Source organism: Crocuta crocuta, unplaced genomic scaffold, assembly GCF_008692635.1.
Source record: "Crocuta crocuta isolate KB4526 unplaced genomic scaffold, BGI_CrCroc_1.0 scaffold548, whole genome shotgun sequence".
NCBI lineage: Eukaryota > Metazoa > Chordata > Mammalia > Carnivora > Hyaenidae > Crocuta > Crocuta crocuta.
The window spans coordinates 2,281,793-2,302,274 of record NW_027528725.1 but is presented as its reverse complement, the minus strand read 5'-3'; the positions used below and the strand labels follow the sequence as shown (position 1 = coordinate 2,302,274).

General features: G+C 37.2%; 1 protein-coding gene across 3 annotated transcripts in view; it reads left to right on the top strand.

The window, feature by feature from the left end:
• PTPN4 (protein tyrosine phosphatase non-receptor type 4) overlaps window positions 1-20,482 on the top strand; it is a 177,737-nt gene that overhangs the window by 152,878 nt on the left and 4,377 nt on the right. For all 3 annotated transcript variants that reach the window (XM_077755303.1, XM_077755302.1, XM_077755304.1), the window contains 7 exons: window positions 4,444-4,610; window positions 5,463-5,553; window positions 5,635-5,696; window positions 8,507-8,653; window positions 10,370-10,498; window positions 12,872-13,020; window positions 14,770-14,905. In XM_077755303.1, the coding sequence (XP_077611429.1) occupies window positions 4,444-4,610; window positions 5,463-5,553; window positions 5,635-5,696; window positions 8,507-8,653; window positions 10,370-10,498; window positions 12,872-13,020; window positions 14,770-14,905 (881 nt within the window). The remainder of the gene's footprint in view (window positions 1-4,443; window positions 4,611-5,462; window positions 5,554-5,634; window positions 5,697-8,506; window positions 8,654-10,369; window positions 10,499-12,871; window positions 13,021-14,769; window positions 14,906-20,482) is intronic.

Genomic DNA, 20,482 nt, shown 5'->3' with positions numbered 1-20,482 from the left:
AATTCACTGCTGTGCTTTATCCATCCTTGCCATCACAACATCCATTCAAGATTACATCTCGGTTATAGCATTTTTAATTTAATTTTTGCCTTACTAGATTTTAGTTCTTTTATCTCTGCAGAAAGAAATTCTCTTGTGTCTTCCATGCTTTTTTCAACCCCAGCTAGTATTATAATTGTGGTTTTAAATTCTAGTTCAGACATCTTACTTACATCTGTGTTGATTAAATCCCTGGTCATTTCTTTCTTTTCTTTCTTCTAGAGTGAATTCCTCCATCTTGTCATTTTGAAAGAAGAAGAAAATTAATAAGATAAAAATTAGAAACAAAACAAAAAAATCAAATAAGGGAAGTTAAATCCTAGGTGTGTTTTGGTCTGTTTGTTGAGAGAAGCTTGACAGAATAGATAATAAAGAGAAATTTTTTTAAGAAGTTTAAATAATAAAATAAAGAAAACAGAATAAAAATTTTTTTAAATAAATAATAATTTGCTCTTTCTGTATGCAAGAAAGAGAAAGAAAAGAGAGAAAAAATAAAACAACAGAAGCAAAAACAGAAGCAATGAAAACAAATAAACGAACCAGCAAACAGAATGAGACCCAAGTGAAATTACATTCAGCATCCCGTAGATGTGAAACTTTACAGCACACTGTAGTCCGTAGACTAATAAGCAGGTGAAAAGGTTTTGTGGTGGTTTTCTGGAGGCTGTGCCTGGATGGCATGGGTGGTCGTGGCTCCATTCTCCATTTGGTGGTGCTGCTTAGCTTAGTGGAGTTGATCCGTGTAAGCGCACGAACAAAAAGTGCAAATGACTTAACCCAACTCCTTAGCCTCTAACACAGGAACTTTGTGCCCTTGCCAACCCATAAACAAGTACCCCTCCTTTGTCTCAGGCTTCTGTCTGCTCCCTTCCTCTACCTTGTCCATGTCCAAGCTGTCTGCTTGGTGGTACCTCCCTCCAGGGTTTTATCTCAGATGGTGCTGTGTTTCAAAACCCCACACTTCAGAGACCCCCAACAGCTTGGATCTGCTCAGACTCTCTGAGGGTGGGATCTCACCAATCAATGGCCAGATACCGGCTTGTCCCAGAAAACATTCGCACAGCAGCAGAGTCTCAGAGTTGTAAATCACAACACGCAGCCAGCGCCAGGTTTTGGTGACCTCTGGCATCTTTGTTCCTATATCAGTAAGCCTGGTTGGCCCAAGGGAAGGCTGTATGGCCACTACCAAATGCTCTTCAGTCAGGTGAGCCACTTCTCCCTGCATGGCACACAGACCCCTCAGACGGCACTGCCTGCTCCTGAAAATTCGCCCTATTTCCTCAAACGAGAGCACCACCAGGCACTGAGCTCCAGACCTTCATACTCTGCACTCCACTGTTTATAGCATCCTGGTGGTATTAAGACTTCTCCTTTTTCCCCATCAGTGGTTTTGGGGAACATATTTTTTTGTCCAGTCCTCTGCAAGTATTTTCACACTCTCTCTGTCTCTTTTTCTCTACAGCTACTTTCAGGGAGAGTACTTTTCTTGTGCAATCCCTAAGTGCTGCACTCTCCCCCTTTCTCTGTCCTCTCTCCACAAAGATGGCTCCCTACCCGCAGGAGCTCCGCAGCTTTTCTCTCCCCTCCAGTTCACCTCTCTGCACCAAGTACCTGCCAAGTTCTATGGCTCATGTTATGCAGATTGTTATGTTAATCCTCAGATCAATTTCCAGCTTGATGCTGATCCGCCTACATTCCAGGAATGAGACAAGCTCAGAGTCCCCATTCTACTCAGCCATCTTAACTCAAGAGCCTGTTTTGAACCACTTTTAGAAAACTCTGTAACAAGCTGTATATAAAGCTTTTTTTAAAATCCGGCCTGTGTTTGCATTGGATAATGCCAGTAGCCTAATCGTGTCATCTCCTTATCTGGACAGCTGGCTTGTTAATTCATAACCGCAGTTCCAGGTTTGGAGAAACCTTAATACCGTACTCTCTAGTTCCTTTGCTGGTGGCTTGGAGCTCTACAGTAGCCCCAAATCGTCCTGCCATTGTGCAGCGCTCAGTGGCTCCTGAAGCAGTTCGTTTTCCCTTGGGTAGCTTGAGCTATTAACTGAACTAAAAATCCATGTTCCTAATTCTGTCCCCTTTGTGCTATGCAGAATGAATTTAATGCAGAATAAATTAAAGCCCCTTCCTTCAGGTTTTTGGCAAGAGCTAATTTTCCCAGACCTTTCTTCCTTTCTTCAGTTTTATTGCACTGTTTCAAGTTCCTGCAACACTATCAGTCTCCTCTGGGAAAAGTTCTTACATGCCTGTATCCCAGCATTATAAATATTCTTCTAGTTTTGTTCTGAATGTTTCATTATTAGCCATAGTTTTAGCCACAAGAATAATTATTGGTTAATGCCTTGCTACCAGTTGTTGAAATGTATATCATAAAGAAGTATAATGTAGTTAGAGCTTGACCGATTACATTATCAACACCACCACACCCAACCCTGCAGAGCTTTCCAAGAGAGTTTCTTTAAAAAAGAAAAGGAAGGGGGGGCGCCTGGGTGGCTCAGTCGGTTAAGGTCCGACTTCAGCTCNCGTCGGCTCTGTGCTGACAGCTCAGAGCCTGGAGCCTGTTTCAGATTCTGTGTCTCCCTCTCTCTCTGACCCTCCCCTGCTCACACTTTCTCTCTCTCTCTCTCTCTCTCAGAAATAAAATTTTAAAAAAATAAAAATAAAAAAAGAAGAGGGAAGGAGGGGGAGGGAGGAAGGAAGGATAGAGAAAGAAAAAAAAGGAAGGAAAAGGAAAAAGAGAAAAAGAAAAAGAAATACAAAACTCTCATTTTGTCTCTTGGGTACAAACAGGCATTTTCATTTTAGCTTCTCAACTTTGTTTTTTGCATTCATGGTCTAGAATTGGCTTTCTAAGAAAATTTAGAGAATTTCAACAGAATATTCTATTTTGACTTTTCAAGGAACACATTCATTTAGTCCTGATGTTTACGTGATTCATTACTATGCATTTTCTGTCACATAATGCAACTTAAATTTTATAATGAGAATAATATTCCCTGGGTTTTGCTTGTTCTGTTTTCTCTAGATAACAGATCCTAAAGAACTTAATAGTAAGTTCTGCACCTGGGCTATTTTAAATAGTCTCATTTCATCTTTACAGTCATCCAGTGAGATAGGTGAATTATCCTCATTTGATAGTTGAAGACAGTTTGACACCAAGACATTCATTTGCCTGCTTACAAATTTCATGTCTTGTGTAGAACCAGAATATGACAAAATTCCATTTAATGGAAAAATCACAGCCTTTTTACAATTCTGAATCACTTTATATTTGAAATTAGGAAAGGAAACCACCTATGGCTTACTTGGCAAAAGACCTTTCTGTTTTGTCAAAATCTGGACTGGGACTTGTTAACATGAGTCTGTCATGTCCCTTTTTATTTAAAATAACATATCATCAAAATTTAAAACTATGTTTACAAAAAGTATCAGAAAGACAAACAGCTTGTTTTGGTAGGTTTTTTCTTCCTTTAGCTTTCATTTCTTCTTAGAATGCATTCATATATTCTTTATTTCAGAAATTTTTTCTTCTCAGAAGTACACACATCTGAACAGGAACCAAACCTCTTAGGCATGGGCAAAGAAGCCACTAGCTTGTCTCTACTCTGGCTCTCTTTCAGCTTTGCCCTTGTCTGTGGGGGCTAGGATTTTGCAGGACCAAGGCGGGTGACAGGCTATCCCCAGTGACTATGCCTTTTCTAAACTACTTCTTTTTAACCTTCAGTTCTCTGGCTAAATAGCTCTGATCCCACTTCCAGTGTGACCATTTTCCCTAGGTCCATTCTCCCTGGGGTAGATCACATGCTGTATGTGCCCCTGGGCCAGCTGGATAGCCAAGAGGCAGCCATTTGCAGAGGAGTGGAGAACAGGCTTGCATGTGGGCTGGTATGTCCACACATATGTTCATAGGCCCCTGTGTTAAAGAATGGAGCTTTGGGCAGACTCCAGGCCGGAGTCTAGGTTCTGTTGTGACCGTGGATTCTGACCTCCCAGGTTTTGTTGATGTGTCAGGAAAGAGGATAGAACACGTTTTATTTAGCACTCTATTCAAGTTATTTGTATCTTTTCATATCTGGATGTATAGCGTATAGGTCCCTGCTTCTAATTTTGTTCTGGGTCCCACAATTTAAGGGAAGGTCTGCTCTGAGCTGCTTCTTCAGGTACAGACACCTTCAGCAGTGTGTCCAGGAACATTCTTCCCCCAAAGGTACACCAGAGCTCAACTTCACAGCCAGTCTCTGTCTCTTACACACACCACCAGGCCAAGATCTGATTAATTTTTTTTCCTGACACAAAATTAAAGAACATATCTGGTAACTTCTTGCCAATTCATTAAGATTTTCATGTGGCTTTTTTGCTTTTTTTTTTTTTTTTTTTTTTTTTTTTGCTTTTTAGCTGTATATGATGTAGTGGAAGAAAAGCTAGAAAATGAACCAGACTTCCAGTACATTCCTGAGAAAGCCCCAGTAGACAGTGTCCATCAGGATGACCATTCCCTACGGGAGTCAATGATCCAGCTGGCTGAGGGACTAATCACTGGAACAGTCCTGACACAATTTGATGTAAGTACTATTGTATGGAAAGCATGTTGGGCCATATTTTTTTAATTAATTTCATGGTTTCTTAACAACCTAATCGATCGTTCATAATGTATAAACTAAAATGGTATTCTGAGAAGTAATTGACAGAAAAAATGTTCTAAAATACATAGTTTTAAACATTGCTTGCAAACTACTAGTCGTGGTAACATAGTGGTTACATAATAGATATCTATTAAAAGAGAAGAATAAGGAGATTTTACACATATGTCATCAAACTAAATTTTTTCCTGTAATTAAATAGCTATTTTTATGAAAGGCGGCACATGAAGATAGGCAGTGGTGGAGCTAAAAATCCTGAGTTAAAGGAAAATAACTTTTGTACCTAGTCATATTTAATCCTCTGCTTTTATTAGTCTATGTAATTGGTCATTTGTTGCTCTAAAGTATGTGTTATTGATGATTGACTGTAAAGCATGTGTGACTAAGTCATTTAGGGTAGGTCAGTTGTTCTTTTAAGAAGTTCTTGATTCATATACTGTGTAAACATCTCCAAACTGCATGAAAGCTATATGTTGTCTGCAGATTTGAGATTCAAAACTTAAGGCATTTTGCTATAAGCAAAATTATTTTCATTTGTTTCATCATTCAAAAAAGTTATGGTACATAATTCTTGTGAGAAATTGTACATAATTCAGCTGTGCAAATTTGGCTCAATATCCAACTAGCCTAAGGTACATACATCATTGTATGGATAACGTGTCCTAAGGAAAAAAACCTGTTTGTTTTTTGCATAGAAATAAGTCTGAAAAGCAAAACAGAATCTCTTAATGGCTTGCTGAACTCATCTTAAGCTCTTTTTCTTTTCTCTTAAAGCAACTGTATCGGAAAAAACCTGGAATGACAATGTCTTGTGCCAAATTACCTCAGAATATTTCCAAAAATAGATACAGAGATATTTCGCCTTGTAAGTATCTGCTATCTCTGTTTATTAAGTTTTATCTTTGTAGCATAATTTTATTAAAACATTCTTTAAAATTTCTTTCAGATGATGCTACACGGGTCATTTTAAAGGGTAATGAAGACTATATCAATGCAAATTATATAAATGTAAGTTTATTTTTATTGTGCCTTTGTCATTCAGAATAAAACGGACCACTATAATTTTGTGGTTCCTTTTTTTTGTTGAAATTTTTACTTATTTTGAGAGAGAAAAAAAAGTATGCATGAGTGGGGGTGGGGGCAGAAAGAGAGGGAGAGAGAGAGAATCCCATCTGTGCTGTCAGCACAGAGCCCAGTGAAGGGTTCAAACTCATGAGCCATGAGATCGTGACCTGAGCCAAAATTGAGAGTCAGGCGCTTAACTGACTGAGCCACTCAGGCGCCTCTAAACTTTTTTAACACTTACAGATATGGAAAAATATTATAAAATTAATATTAAAAAATAGTTTGATACTGGGGCACCTGCTTAGTAGTCTCTCTCTTTCTCTCTGCCGCTTCCCCACTTGTGCACGTGTTTGCTCACGCTCTCTCTCAAAATAAAATAAACTTTACCAAAAACTGGTACTGGTATATTAACATGCATATAGAGCAGTGGAATAGAATAGGCCAGAAATATTTTTTATCTATAAATACTTCACCCACTCACTTTTTGTATAACATATTTTAGATCTATGAAAATATAAATGTAAAAATGGGATTGTGAAAGTAGTTGGAGGAAATGTATGAGAATTGTTTTAAAATCTCAGAAAGGGAAAATTTTTTCTAAGTTTAGACATTTGTCTAAACTCACAAAAAGAAAAGTGCAAATCAAAACTGTAAGAAATTACTATTTTTCACCTATTAGATTGAAATACCAAAAAGTGTGATGATACCATATACAAGTCTATATTCCCCTACCTGAAATTTTGGGGCCAAATAGACTTTGGGATTCATCCTTTTTTGGATTTTTAAAAGGTTATTCAGTGCCTGTACTGTATACTGTAGTAAGTAACATCCTTAATAGACTATGAGACGTTACCCTGTAATCAACATGTTGATATTTAATAGGAAACCATGCATATTCCCACTGAGTGGTACTAAAGACTGTAAATAATCTTAAATTAGTTCAGGTCAGATATTGTTGTCAGATGAGTCCAAGCTAGGTCAGATGTACCACAGAAAGGACAAACTACACTTCAGAGCACTGGGAGTTTTAAAATTGTGGGTGAGGGGGACGCCTGGGGGGCTCAGTCAGTTAGGCATCCAACTTCGGCTCAGGTCATGATCTCGCGATCCTTGGGTTCGAGCCCTGCATCGGGCTCTGTGATGACAGCTCGGAGCCTGGAGCCTGCTTCAGATTCTGTATCTCCCTCTCTCTCTGCCCCTCCCCTGCTCGTGCTCTGTCTCTCTCTGTCTCAAAAATAAATAAACGTTAAAAAATTTAAAAAACAAAACAAAAACAAAATTGTGGGTTAGGGATTAGCAGTATATTGAGACTCTCAGGGGAAAAACATCCCTCATGTGTTGTTGCTGGAAGTGTAAATAGGCATAACCTCTTTGGAGAGGTAACTAACAAAAATGTTAGGTTTACAAAAACACTCAGTGCAGCCTTGCTTATGTAGCAAATAGATAATGTTTGTTAAATTATGTACTAATTATGACATGATCTCAGTGATAATGTGGAAAAAGAAAAAAGATACACAGAACAACATTGTAAGCTACCTTTTATGTCTTACAGAAAACAAAGACTTCTGCATGTACATTTATATATTGTGTATAGAGTATCTCTGGAAGGATGTTAGAAACTAGAGGAACTCCTGGGGGTCTCAGTCAGTCAAGTGTCTGGACCCTTGGTTTCGGCTCAGATCATGATCTCATGGTTCATGAGTTCAAGCCCCGCATCAGGCTTTTTGCTGACAGCACAGAACCCATTTGGGATTCTCTCTGTCCCTCTCTCTCTCTGCTCACCCCCATCTCAAAAATGAAAACAAATTTTTTTAAAATTTAAAAAGAAAGAAACGAGCAAAAAGGATTGTCCTCCTGGGTGTGAACCAGAGGGTGGGAGGGAGACCTCTTTTCTTCCCCCACCCCCCTTTTGTAAATGTTTATTTCTTTTTGAGAGAGAGAGCATGCGCATGAGTGGAGGAGGGGCAGATAGCGAGGGAGGCTCTGAATCTGAAACAGGCTCCAGACACTGAACTGTCAGCACAGAGCCTGACTCAGGACTTGAACTCATGAACCGCGAGATCATAACCTGAGCATCCCAGGCACTTCTGGAGACCTCTTTTTCTATTCACCTTTTAGTATTCTTCCAGTGCCATGTGCATGTGTCACCTTTTCTTCATTTTTAATTAAGTCTCAAAATGTAGTATGTATAACTCATCTTCCCCAAACACTCACAATCTTACTTCTTCCTGAAAATAATGAGTTTAAGATATTTTTACTATCTTTTTCTATTGTGTGTGTGTATATATATATATCTTATATAGTATAATGTACTAAATGTTATATAGCATGTGTGTATATATATATATGACATATATATATAATTTGTAAAGTTTGAACTAAAACAAATGGCAGAATTTTTGTTCCTTGCAAATTTTACCTGTAAGCTATTTAGAGACAAATATTTTTTATTTCTGTACCAAGTCTCTGCCTCTGAAACAGGGTTTTCTGTAAAGCTGCTCTTAAACCAATGAGTGCTTTGGAAAATATTTTGATTTTTATTTCCAATTCTTAAAAGATAAATATACATAAAATTACTGAGAAATTTCTTCTACAGATAAAGAAATTGTTAATTAAGATTTCTTTTATTCACTTTGCAGTTTTTTGAGATCACTTGTATTCAGTTATTATTTAGTGGATGATTTTCATATACTTGATCATAGTAAAAAGTAATAATGTAAAAGAATTTTAGTTTTGTGTCCTTTTCCTTTTAGATGGAAATCCCTTCTTCTAGCATTATAAATCAGTATATTGCTTGTCAAGGGCCATTACCACACACTTGTACAGATTTTTGGCAGATGACTTGGGAACAAGGCTCCTCCATGGTTGTAATGTTGACCACACAAGTTGAACGTGGCAGAGTAAGTCATGCTGGAATCTTAAACAGTGCTTTTTTCAAAGTATATTGCATATATAGTCACAATATTCACTTTGATTTAGTCTTTTTTATACTTTGAACTTAATTTCTTGTGGTGTTGTGATTAAAATCATAGTGACTCATAATAAATGTATATAAATGCTAGCCACTCTTATCAGTTATTATCGAAATGGATTAATAGATATTTGGTAAAGGATTTGGATCTAGAATATATAAAGAACTCCTGCAATTCAACAATAAAATGATGAAACCTCAATTTAAAAATGGCTGAGCATTCTGAGTAGATGTTTCTTGAATCAAGATACTTAAATGGCCAGTAAGTTCGTGAAAAGATGCTTGGCTGCTTCATTAGTCACAGGGGAATGTAAAATCAGAACCACAAAGAGGTAGCACCTCATACCCAGTTGGATGACTAAAATAAAAATGACAGATAATAGCAGGTGTTGACAATGATATGGAGAAAATGGCACCCTCTTATTCTGCTGGTAGATCTGTAAAATCGTGCAGCTACTTCAGGAAACAGTTTGTCAGTTCCTCAAAAGGCTAACCATGAGAGTTACTGTAACTCAGCAGTTGCACTGCATCCACACAAATATTTGTACACAAATGATCATAGCAGTATCATTCATAATAGCCAAAAGGTGGAAACAACCGAAATGTAACAAATAAAACCTCATATAATCACACATGTATTATTTGGCCATCAAAAGGAACGAAGAAATGATACACGCTATAACACGCGTGAGCCCAGAAAGCATTATGCCAAGTGAACGGTCACCAGACACCACACACGGTATGAGTCCATTGTATGACGTGTCCAGAGGGGGCAGACTCACACAGGGTTCTAAGTGGATTAATGGGTGCCTGGGTCCAGAATGGAACAAGAGGTTGGGATAGAGGAACACACGGTGATTATTAATGGGTTTGGGAGTGAAAAAATGTCCTAAAAGTGATTGTGCTCATGGTTGCCCAGTTCTGCGAATATACCAAAAACAATTGAATTGTGTGCTTTAAATGGGTAAATTACATGCTATGTGAATTATATGTCAGTAAAGCTGTTTTTTTAAAAAAAATCCTATTTATAGGGCGCCTGGGTGGCTCAGTCACTTTAGCATCTGACTCTTGGTTTTGGTTCAGGTCATGATCTCACTGTTTGAGTTCGAGCCCCAGGTTGGGCTCTGCGTTGACAGAACAGAGTCTGCTTGGGATCTCTCTCCCTGTCTGTCTGTCTGAACCGTTGTGCTCTCCCTCTCCCTCTCTCTCTCTCTCTCTCTGTCTCTCTCAAAATAAATGAATAAACTAAAAAAAATTTTAATCCTAATTATGAAAATAAATGTACTGGCATTTTAGAGATTCTTTCTCATTGTTAACTTAAATCTAGACATAAAAAATTAGTGCACCATTTTGCCAATATCATAGTAGTTAATGATTCACGCAAGAATTAGTCAAGAATGGTAGAACATTGGGTGAAAGCTTGTAATAAACAGGATTTTTGCAGTCTCAAAATCTATCCAAACAGATGACTATTACAAAGAGAAAAAAAGACAAAGAAATGTTAACAGTTGACAGATCTAGGTGAAAGGTAATTCATCAAATTGTTCTTGTAACTTTTCTTAGGCTTACAAGTTTTCAAAAATTAAAACATTTTCAAAATTCAAAAACCTAAACTATATATATTTCTTAAATCTATTGATGTCAGGTTAAGTGTCACCAGTATTGGCCAGAACCCACAGCAAGCTCATCCTATGGCTGCTACCAAGTCACCTGTCACTCAGAAGAAGGAAATACAGCATATATCTTCAGGAAGATGACACTGTTTAACCAAGAGGTAGGAAGGCAGGATACCCACTAGAACTTTTATGTTCAAGGTAAAACTCTGAAAGCTGACAATGTTTTGAGTCCTGGTGGTTAACTAGGAAATATTTTAAAATTTATGAATTGTTTGCTTCGTTGGGATGCTTTGGAATCTTACGAAGTATATGCTTCTACTGTATTAAATGCATTTTCCACTTCTTTAAGTAAATATATGAATGGTCAGTAAAAAAAAGATTCTAGTGAATAATACTACTCTTAATACTTTTCCTATTCATTAAAAATCATGCCAGGTTTATGTTTAGTTTTTTCCTACCACTAATATCAATAAAGTATTTGAAGGCATCTGTAGAAGTAGAATAATTAATAGCTGTCAAATTATTGTCCTTTTTGTAAAAGAGTATAAAGGAGAACAGTTTCAGTCTCCTCAGTATTAAGGAAAAGACTGTAGATAGGATCCTTTGACAAAAGATAGATTATAGTTTTCTAATTGCCAGTTCTTACTGCCACCTGGGTCACTCTTCTTTGCTTCCAAATCCAGAGCCAGAAATGGAAACTGATTAGTAAATGATGGCTTAGCAACCCACTTGGAAGATGTGTGTGGAGGGTGGCATATTGCCAGTCCTGTCAGGCTGTTAAAGATAGTACATCCCACATTCACTGCTTGCAGCTAGATATTCCCTCTGTAGCCACCTTTGGTTTTGAAGGGGACTCGAGAAGAGCAGATAGTACACTCTTTGAATACCCATGCCTACCCCATCAATGGTTAAGCGCTAGGAAATGAGAGCTTCATCTCCCTCTCCCCACCCCATTCCACCTCCCAGATATGAATAAAGGAGCACAAGACAGAGCTTTACTGACCCAGAGGGAAGGAACTAGAAGTTGTGCTGATTTATAATAAAGGAATCTGGCATTAAATAGTTATAAGACATAAAAAATTAAATTTTCATAATCTTTCATAGATTCCATCAGAATGAATTAGTGCTTAGGGACATATACAGTATAGCTCATGGTCTAATGTAACAAGGTAAGTCCATAATATATTTTCTTCATTTTCCCAAATGGAAGGCTATATATGGCTTCAGCATAGTCTCTTTATGCTCCACCTACAGATTACCCATGGCAGTTTATAATATTAAAATGTCTTTTCTTTGCAAACCCTGAGTACCTCAGAACTATGCCAAGACACAAATTAGTTTTTAAAGTTTGGGACAAATATAATTGGGAAAATACATTTGTTACCATACTAAATACATACATACATGGATGAACAGAAAGATACTACCTCAAAACATAATAAAATATAATTTTACACTACCCATTTTTGTAATTATTGGTACTATTAAATTCTTTTGTTAACAATAATAGTAGGGGCACCCGGTGGCTCTCAGTTCAGGTCTTGATCTCAGAGTCATGAGTTTAAGCCCTGTGTTGGGTTCTGCACTAGGTGTGGAGCCTACTTAAAAAAAAAAAGTAATAATCAAAAGTTGTCTATTGTAGATAACTTCCTTTCATTTCACAGGATACTGAAAAATTACTTACCAAGTTATTCTGAGGTCTCTTTGGGAATTCTTATTTCATTAGTTCCTTTCTTAATTACCTCCTACTTTAATGGTCTTTTCTGGAAGCTCCCTTTAATGTAAATGACTATAGCCAGATTTCATAGTGTTGAATGACCATACTTACCATTTGTTGAGAATATGATTCCAAACAGCTGATTGGTCCTCTCATAGAATCCTTTCAGTGTAAGACTATCCCTTTGAGTTGTAGGTGTTATTTTTCATTTTAAGAAATTAAGGCTCCTAAATATTAAGTGCTTACCGGCAGAGTCAGGATTTGAACTGAGATGTATAAATCCAAAACTTTTCTCCATTTTACAGACTCTTGACTCCTAAAAAGGAATTAAGCCCTGATTTGACACTATGGTTTTATGATCTCCAGTTTTTAATATACATTTATTTTTATTTTTATTTTTGTTTTCCTAATTTCCATTATTTCACTTGTATTTTTCAGAATTGGCCTAACTTTGCTTATAAAAGTTTTTTTACCATACCATTCATTTTTGCTCACCTGACACTTTTTTAGTTTTCTTTACACATTTCTTAACTTGTTCTGCTTATTTATTTGATTGTCATCTGAAAAATATAAGTAAGAAATTGAGTTATCAGTAGAGTAGTAGGTAAACAATGCTTAATGGATACAACTGTTTCTGTAAAATGGTTTCTTTCTTTTTCATTAAAATTTTGGGTTTTATTGAATCTCTGCATTACTTTTTGGGAGGTAATGGGAATATTTTCTTCACTTTTCTTCTAAAATTAAAATGACATAAATGTTTATATCTTAAAGATAATTCTTAAGTCAAGGTGCATAATTTTTTATTCACACTTAGAAAAATGAGAGTCGTCAGCTCACTCAGATCCAGTACATAGCCTGGCCTGACCATGGAGTCCCTGATGATTCCAGTGACTTTCTGGATTTCGTCTGTCATGTACGAAATAAGAGGGCTGGCAAGGAAGAACCGATTGTTGTTCATTGCAGGTATTCTATTTCCTATCTTTTATGATTGAATAGCTGACTGGATGTGTCACTTTGAAAAGGGAATGCGTATTTTATTTTGTCCTAAAATTTTGATCATCACTATGGTAATTAGAGGGAACCCAAAGCTGTGAAATGAAGCTGGAAGGCAAAAGGTATGTTCCAACATACGATTGTCTGAAACATTATCAGAAGAAGTAAAAATGATACTTTATTGCATGATTCTTGAAAAGGACATCTCAGGGGCGTCTGGGTGGCTTAGTCGGTTAAGTGTCCGACTTTCGCTTAGGTCATGATCTCGTGGTTCGTGGGTTCGAGCCCCGCGTCGGGCTCTGTGCTGACTGCCAGCTCAGAGCCTGGAGCCGATTTCAGAGTCTGTGTCTCCCTCTCTCTCTGACCCTCCCCTACTCACGCTGTCTCTCTCTCTCTCTCCTAGAAATAAATAAAAATATTTTAAAAAAAAAAGAAAGAAAAGGACATCTCAGACATTGGGTGTCTTACAATGGCTGGCATCTTAGACTCGATGAAATACAATGTTGTAGACATTCACTTGCAGCCTATGGTTTAGATTTCCTCCTCCCAGCAAGGCACTCCCTCCCATTCTGTGGCCCCTGCCAGCATATTTGGCAAGTACTCTCCCCTCCTCTGGAGTGGCTCTGCCCAATACCACAAGAGGGTGTGCCACTTCTGAGAGCTCCAGGGGGATAGTGACAGGCTACCCTCTCTTGTTATCATGCTCTGGCCCCATTCTGCCTGCCAGTACAGGAACTCCAGCCTTCACTGCCACCAACCCAGAGTAGGAAACTGAAATTCTCTTCTCCTAATCCTAGCCATTTCTGTTCTAAGTGATTTATTCAGAAGCTACATTGAATCCTCTGAATAAATAAATGAAGGTATCTTTTCATCCTTAAACTTTCCAGCACTTTTTTTTTTAAATGTTTTATTTATTTCTAGGAGAGAGAGAGAGAGAGACAGCGTGAGCAGGGGAGGGTCAGAGAGAGAGGGAGTCACAGACTCTGAAACAGGCTCCAGGCTCTGAGCTGGCAGTCAGCACAGAGCCCGATGCGGGGCTCGAACCCACGAACCGCGAGATCATGACCTAAGCGAAAGTCGGACGCTTAACTGACTAAGCCACCCAGACGCCCCTCCAGCACTTTTTTAAGAGCAGATTTTCAAATTATCAAAACAGATTATAGACCAGATATCTGAGAGGCAAAATGGCAGGAATGATGAACACATTTAGCCATTTCGTAATCCTAAGTCCCCAAAAGCTGCTGTAGCCATGTTCACAGAGAATAAAGTTGTTCTTGAGTATCCATTTCTAAAGTTTAATCAAAATTGAATTTGCTTTTAAAACCTGATTGGAATGTATAAAATACTATATTGTCTTCTGTACATTTGTTAATGTTATTGTGATTTTGTTATTTTGCATTTTAAAGGGAGGTTGCTCCAATAAGCCTCTATACTTGTTCAGATTTTTAAAACTGAAATCTGACTCTTTTAAAGTAGCATTTTTACACTAACAATGGGGGAGGGGTGGGTACAAACCATTTAATCTGTATTACATGTGAATTGTCTTTTAATTTTCAAAGTACTTTCTAGTTGGGCTCTACTTTTGTAATATAAATCTTTTAATTAAAATCAAATTATTATTCCATTGTATTATGTTTCAGTACTTTAATTTACTGTACAGAAGCCACAAGAAGTTTAACAGAATAGTATCAATGAGACCTTGCCCCTTACTTTTTTTAGTGCTGGAATTGGAAGAACTGGGGTTCTTATTACTATGGAAACAGCCATGTGTCTCATTGAATGCAATCAACCAGTTTATCCACTAGACATTGTAAGAACAATGAGAGATCAACGAGCCATGATGATCCAAACACCTGTAAGTACTGCACTTCATGTACATGTGTGTTTTCTCAATTTTTGTTATCATTGTATATGCCAAACCATATTTTTATCTTTTAATTCCCTGCCAGGAGCCAGTAACCCCTAGCATAAGGATTGGTGAATATTGCCTGTGAGCCGAATCTGGCCCACCACTTGTTTTTATAAATAAAGTTTTATGGAACACAGCCATTCCCACTAATTTACATATTGTCTATGACTGTTTTCACACTAAAATATCAAAGTTGAGAGGTTGCAAGAGGCACCATTTGACTGGCAAAACCTAAAATATTTACTAACTGAACTTTTACAGAAAATGTTTGTTAGTACCACCCTATCCTATTAATTCTTAAATGCTTAAACAGATGCAGAGGAAGTTTCCCTTTGTTCGTCAGTCAAGTGGAATGCCAAGAACTGGCTAGTCCTGGTAGGCCTGTTTGCCCTGAAACAGCTGTGGTGAAATCACATTCTTCTTAGCCTAAGAACTTGAATCACAACAACAACAAAAACAGTCATGGAAATTGAGCTACTGACTTATTGTATTCAACACAGACTCTAAATTATATTCCAGGAATAAAAAAAAGAATCATGGAATTTTAGAGTTAATGTTAAGATTATTTTTTATATTAAGCCATGGTGAAATATTAACATTGTTGGTGGCATTAAAGTTATTTAAGTGAATTGGCCTGTGTGATCTAATAAATGCCTATCATTTTTTTAGCTTTTAATTATAGAAAATTTCAAAAATACGCAAGAGTACAGAATCAAATATATGAACACTATGTTGATACTCAGACCCAACAGCATTTGCCGTATTGTTTCATCTATAGTGCCACCCACACTCCCCATATTTGAAGCAAATCCTAGACGTCAGATCATTTTGTCTATATTTTAGTGTGTATCTGTAAAAGATGAGTGGTTTTTCTTCTAAACAAAATCACAATACCATTATCACACGTAAGTATAATAAACAGTAATTTCTTAACGTTATCAAATAGTCTGTATTCAGATTTCCATTTGTCCCATATAAATCATGTCTTTTTTATTAAAAAAAAATTTTTTCACAGTTTATTTATTTTTGAGACAGAGACTGAGACAGAACATGAGTAGGGGAGGGTCAGAGAGAGAGGGAGACACAGAATCCAAAACAGGCTTCAGGCTCTGAGCTAGCTGTCAGCACAGAGCCCAACGTGGGGCTCGAACCCACGAACTGCAAGATCATGACCTGAGCCGAAGTCGGACGCTTAACCGACTGAGCCACCCAGGCGCCCCATGTCTTTTTTTATTTTAGAACAACTTTATTAAAATATAATTCACATACCACAAAATTTACCTTTTTTTAAATTATTTTATTTTATTTTTGGTTTATTTTTGAGAGAGACAACAAGTGGAAAGGGACGGGGTGAAGGAGTAGAGACAGATCTGAAGCCAACTCTGCACTGACAGCAGAGAGCCCAGCACAGGGGTTCAAACTCACAAACTGTGAGATCATAACCTGAGCCAAAGCCAGACACTTAACCAAATGAGCCCCCCAGGTGCCCACAAGATTCACCCTTTTAAAGTATGCAGTTTAGTAGTTTTTAGTATATCACAGAGTTTTGCAATCATCACTACTATTTAATTTTAGAATATTTCGTCACCCCAAGAAGAAACCCCTTACGCATTTCCCTCATACAGTCTCCAACCTTCCCCCCCGGCCCCACCCCCAGCCCAGCCCTAGGCAACCACTAATCTACTTTCTGTCTCTGTAACTTTACCTTTTCTGGATCTTTCATATGGATGAAATCATACAACTTGGTCTTTTGTGTAATTGACTTCTTTTAATGAGCATAACATTTATAGGTTTATCCATTCTGTAGCATGTGTCATATTTCATTTCTCTCTCTCTCTCTCTCTCTTGAATAATATTCCATTGTTTATCTGTTCATCTGTTCATGGGCATTTAGATCATTTCTACTTCTTGGCTATTATGAATAATGGTACCATAAACATTTGTGTATATGTTTTCATTTCTCTTGGGTATATACCCAGAGTGGGAATTGCTGGGTCATATGGTAACTCTGCCTTTTGAGTTAACTGCCAGACATTGTCAAATTTGTGACCCTGAGATCAAGAGGCACAGACTCCACTGACTGAGCCAACCAGGCACTCCTCTCTTTTTTCTATTTTAGCCTACTGAACATAAATAAAGGGGTGTCTTGGTGTGGTTTTGATTTGTATTTCCCTAATAACTAGTGCTTTCAAGCATTTTTTCATGTGTTTATTGGCCATTTATTTATATATCTTCTTTTGAGAACTGTCTATTCAGACCTTTTGTCCCCCCCCTTTTTTTAAGGTTGTTTTATTTTTAAATAATCTCTATACCCAACAGGGGGCTTGAATTCACAACCTTAGATCAAGGGTCACATACTTCATCTACTGAGCCAGCCAGATGCCCTTTCCCCTTTTTTCAGTTTGTTCTTTTGGTCATTTTATTGTTGAGTTGTAAGCGTTCTTTGTATTTTCTAAATACAAGTGCCTCGTAGGTCTCTGGTTGGTAAATGTTTTCTTACACGCTGTTCTTTTACACTTTTGATTATGTCATTTGTAGCCCAAAAGTTTTTAATGTAGAGGAAGTCTGGTTTATATATTTTTTAAATCACATATGCTTTTGGTGTCATATCTAAGAAGTCATTGTGAAACTCAAGGTTGCAAGGGTTTATTCTTCTGCTTTCTTCCAAAAGTTTTATAGTCTAGCTCTCAGATGTGCGTCTGATTTATCTTGAGTTAACTTTTACAAATAGTTTGAGGTATGGTTCCAGTTCATTGTTCGACACATGGCTCTCTAGTTGTCTCCACTCCATTGTTGAAAAGAACGTTCTTTCTTAATTGTCTCTATGTTCCTTGTCAAAAATTAGCTGACCACAAATGTAAGGGTTTATTTCTGGACTTTCAACTCTATTCCATTGATTTGTATGCCTGTCCTTATACTTGATTACCATAGCGTCTTGATTACTTAAGCTTTATAATAAAACTCAAAGTCAGGAAATGTGACTCTCCAAACTTTGTTCCTTTTTCAAGACTGTTTTGGCTATTCAGAGTCCGTTGCTTTTCCCTAGGAATTTTATATGGATTCGTTCGTTATTCTTTCTGCAGAAAAAGCAAGATATGGATTACACTAAATTCACATATCATTTTGGAGGAGTGTTGCCATCTTAATAATATTCCATCTTCCAAACCATGAACACAAAATGTCTTCCCATTTATTTATGTCTTCTTTACTTTGTTTCATATGTTACAGTTTTCAGTGTACAAGTCTTACACTTCTTTAAATTTATTGAGCTTTTTAGTCTTTTTGGTGCTATTTTAAGGGAAATTGTTTTCTTCATTTCATTGCTTGGGTGTAGAAATAAAATTGATTTTATATGTTGATCATGTATCCTGCAACCTTGGTGAAATAATTCATTAACTCTAATAGTTTTTTACATGTGAAAGTGGATTCCTTAGGATTCTCTGTATACGAGATGTTATCTGTAAATAGAGATAGTTTACTTCTTCCTTTCTACTTTAGATGCCTTTCTTTCCTTTTTTTTTTCTTTAAGTTTATTTGTTTTGAGAGTGAGAGAGAGAGCATGAGCAGAGGAGGGGCAGAGAGAGAGGATCCAAAGCAGGCTCTATGCTACCAGTGCAGAGCTGTCCGTCTAGAGCCCAGTGTAGGGCTCAAACTCACAAACCATGAGATCATGACCTGAGCTAAAATCAAGAGTCAGAGGCTTAGCCAACTAAGCTGCCCAGGCGCTCCCTTACCTTTTCTTCCCCCAGGTGTCCCAGTTAAAACCTCTAGTACAATGGGAAAGTGGTAAAACCAGACATTCTTGTCTTGTTCCTCCTGGTCTTAGGGAGATAGCTTTCAGTTTTTCACCCAGTAAGTATCTAACAAGATGCATTTTGTCCAGTTGAGGAAATTCCCTCTGTTGCTAGTTGGTTGAGTAATTTCATCATGAAAAGGAGGTTCAGTTCTGTCAAATGCTTTTGTGTGTGTGTGCGTCTCTTAAAATGATTATGTGGTTTTTGTCTTTTTTTCTATTAACATTGTATGTTATATTGATTGATTCTCGGATGTTAAACTAACCTGCGTTCCTGGAGTAAATTTTACTTGGACATGGTATGTAATATTTTTTATATGATGCTTGATTTGATTGTCTAATATTTTTCTTGAGGTTTTTGTATCTATATTCACACATAACAGATTTTTAATTGTAGCAAAATACACAACATAAAATTTACCATCTTGACCATTTTTGAGTCTACAGTTCAGGAGTGTTAAGTGTATTCACACTGTAGGGTAACCTGTCTCTAGCACTTTCTCATCTTGCAAAACTAAAACACTATACACCTTAAACAACAACTCTCCATAGCCCTTTCCTCCCAGCCCCTGGCAACCAGTATTCTACTTTCTGTTTCTATGAACTTGACTTCTCTCGATACCTTTATATATATAGATCTGTAGATTCATGCAGGTTTTGGTTTTTTGTGACTGGCTTCTTTCAGCATGATATTCTCAAGGCTCGTCCATTTTGTAGCATGTGTGAGAATTTCCTTTCTTTTCAGGCTAAAGAATTCCTGATTGTGTATAGACCACATTTTGTTTATCATTCTGTCTGCCAGTGACATTTGGGTTGTTTCCATCTTTTGGTTATTGTGACTCATGCTGCTGTGAACATGGGTGTATGACTGTCTCCTTGAGAGCTTACTTTCCATTTTTTGGTATGTATATATACCCAGAAATCAAATTCTTACATTGTATCGAACATAATGAGTTTTTGTTTTTGTTGTTACACCTTGTATAAAATCAGGATTCAGATACAGTACAGTCCACAAATTTTGGTTGATTTATGTCTCCTAAATCTCTTTTAATGTGTTGCCACTTTCTATGTCTCTTTTCTTTTTTCCTGCAGTTTATGTGATGAATGACCGAGTATTATCTGTATTTTCTAAAAGTGGTAAATGGATCTATAGGCTTGAACAAATTAGGTGGTATTCTGTTCTTTCAAGAGGCACTTAAAATTTGTCTTTTCTTTTTGTGATGTTAGTGGCCTTGGGTGATCAGTGTCTGCATCATTAACTGGTAGGTTTGAAGAATAATAGTCTATTATTCCATCTTTCTTTATTAGCTGCAATACTTCTTTAAAAAGAAAGTTCTCTTTGGCTCTTTGGTTAACCAGTGGTACAGGCTGTGCTTTCCTTGTATCAGTTTTCAGTATAATGAATTGGTTCACTTGCCTCTCCCAATGGGGACCTCATATTTTTGTTTGCTTTGGTATTATTCTGAAATCATGGATTTAAACATATGTGATATATTTCAACTCATTGTAGTTTTGGGTTTTTTTTTTAATGATGCCTACAGTGTTCCATTTTTGGCCAGTACGAACCTATTCAGCTCAGCTCCTAAGCTGTTTTGTCACAACCCTAGTAACAAATAATTTCTTTGCTATCAATAAAGACGTCCAGGCTTATGCATTTCCTGCCCCAGTTTTAGAATCATGATTTCTCCAAAAATGTACTGTGTTTTTGTTTTTGTTTTGAGAGATTATTT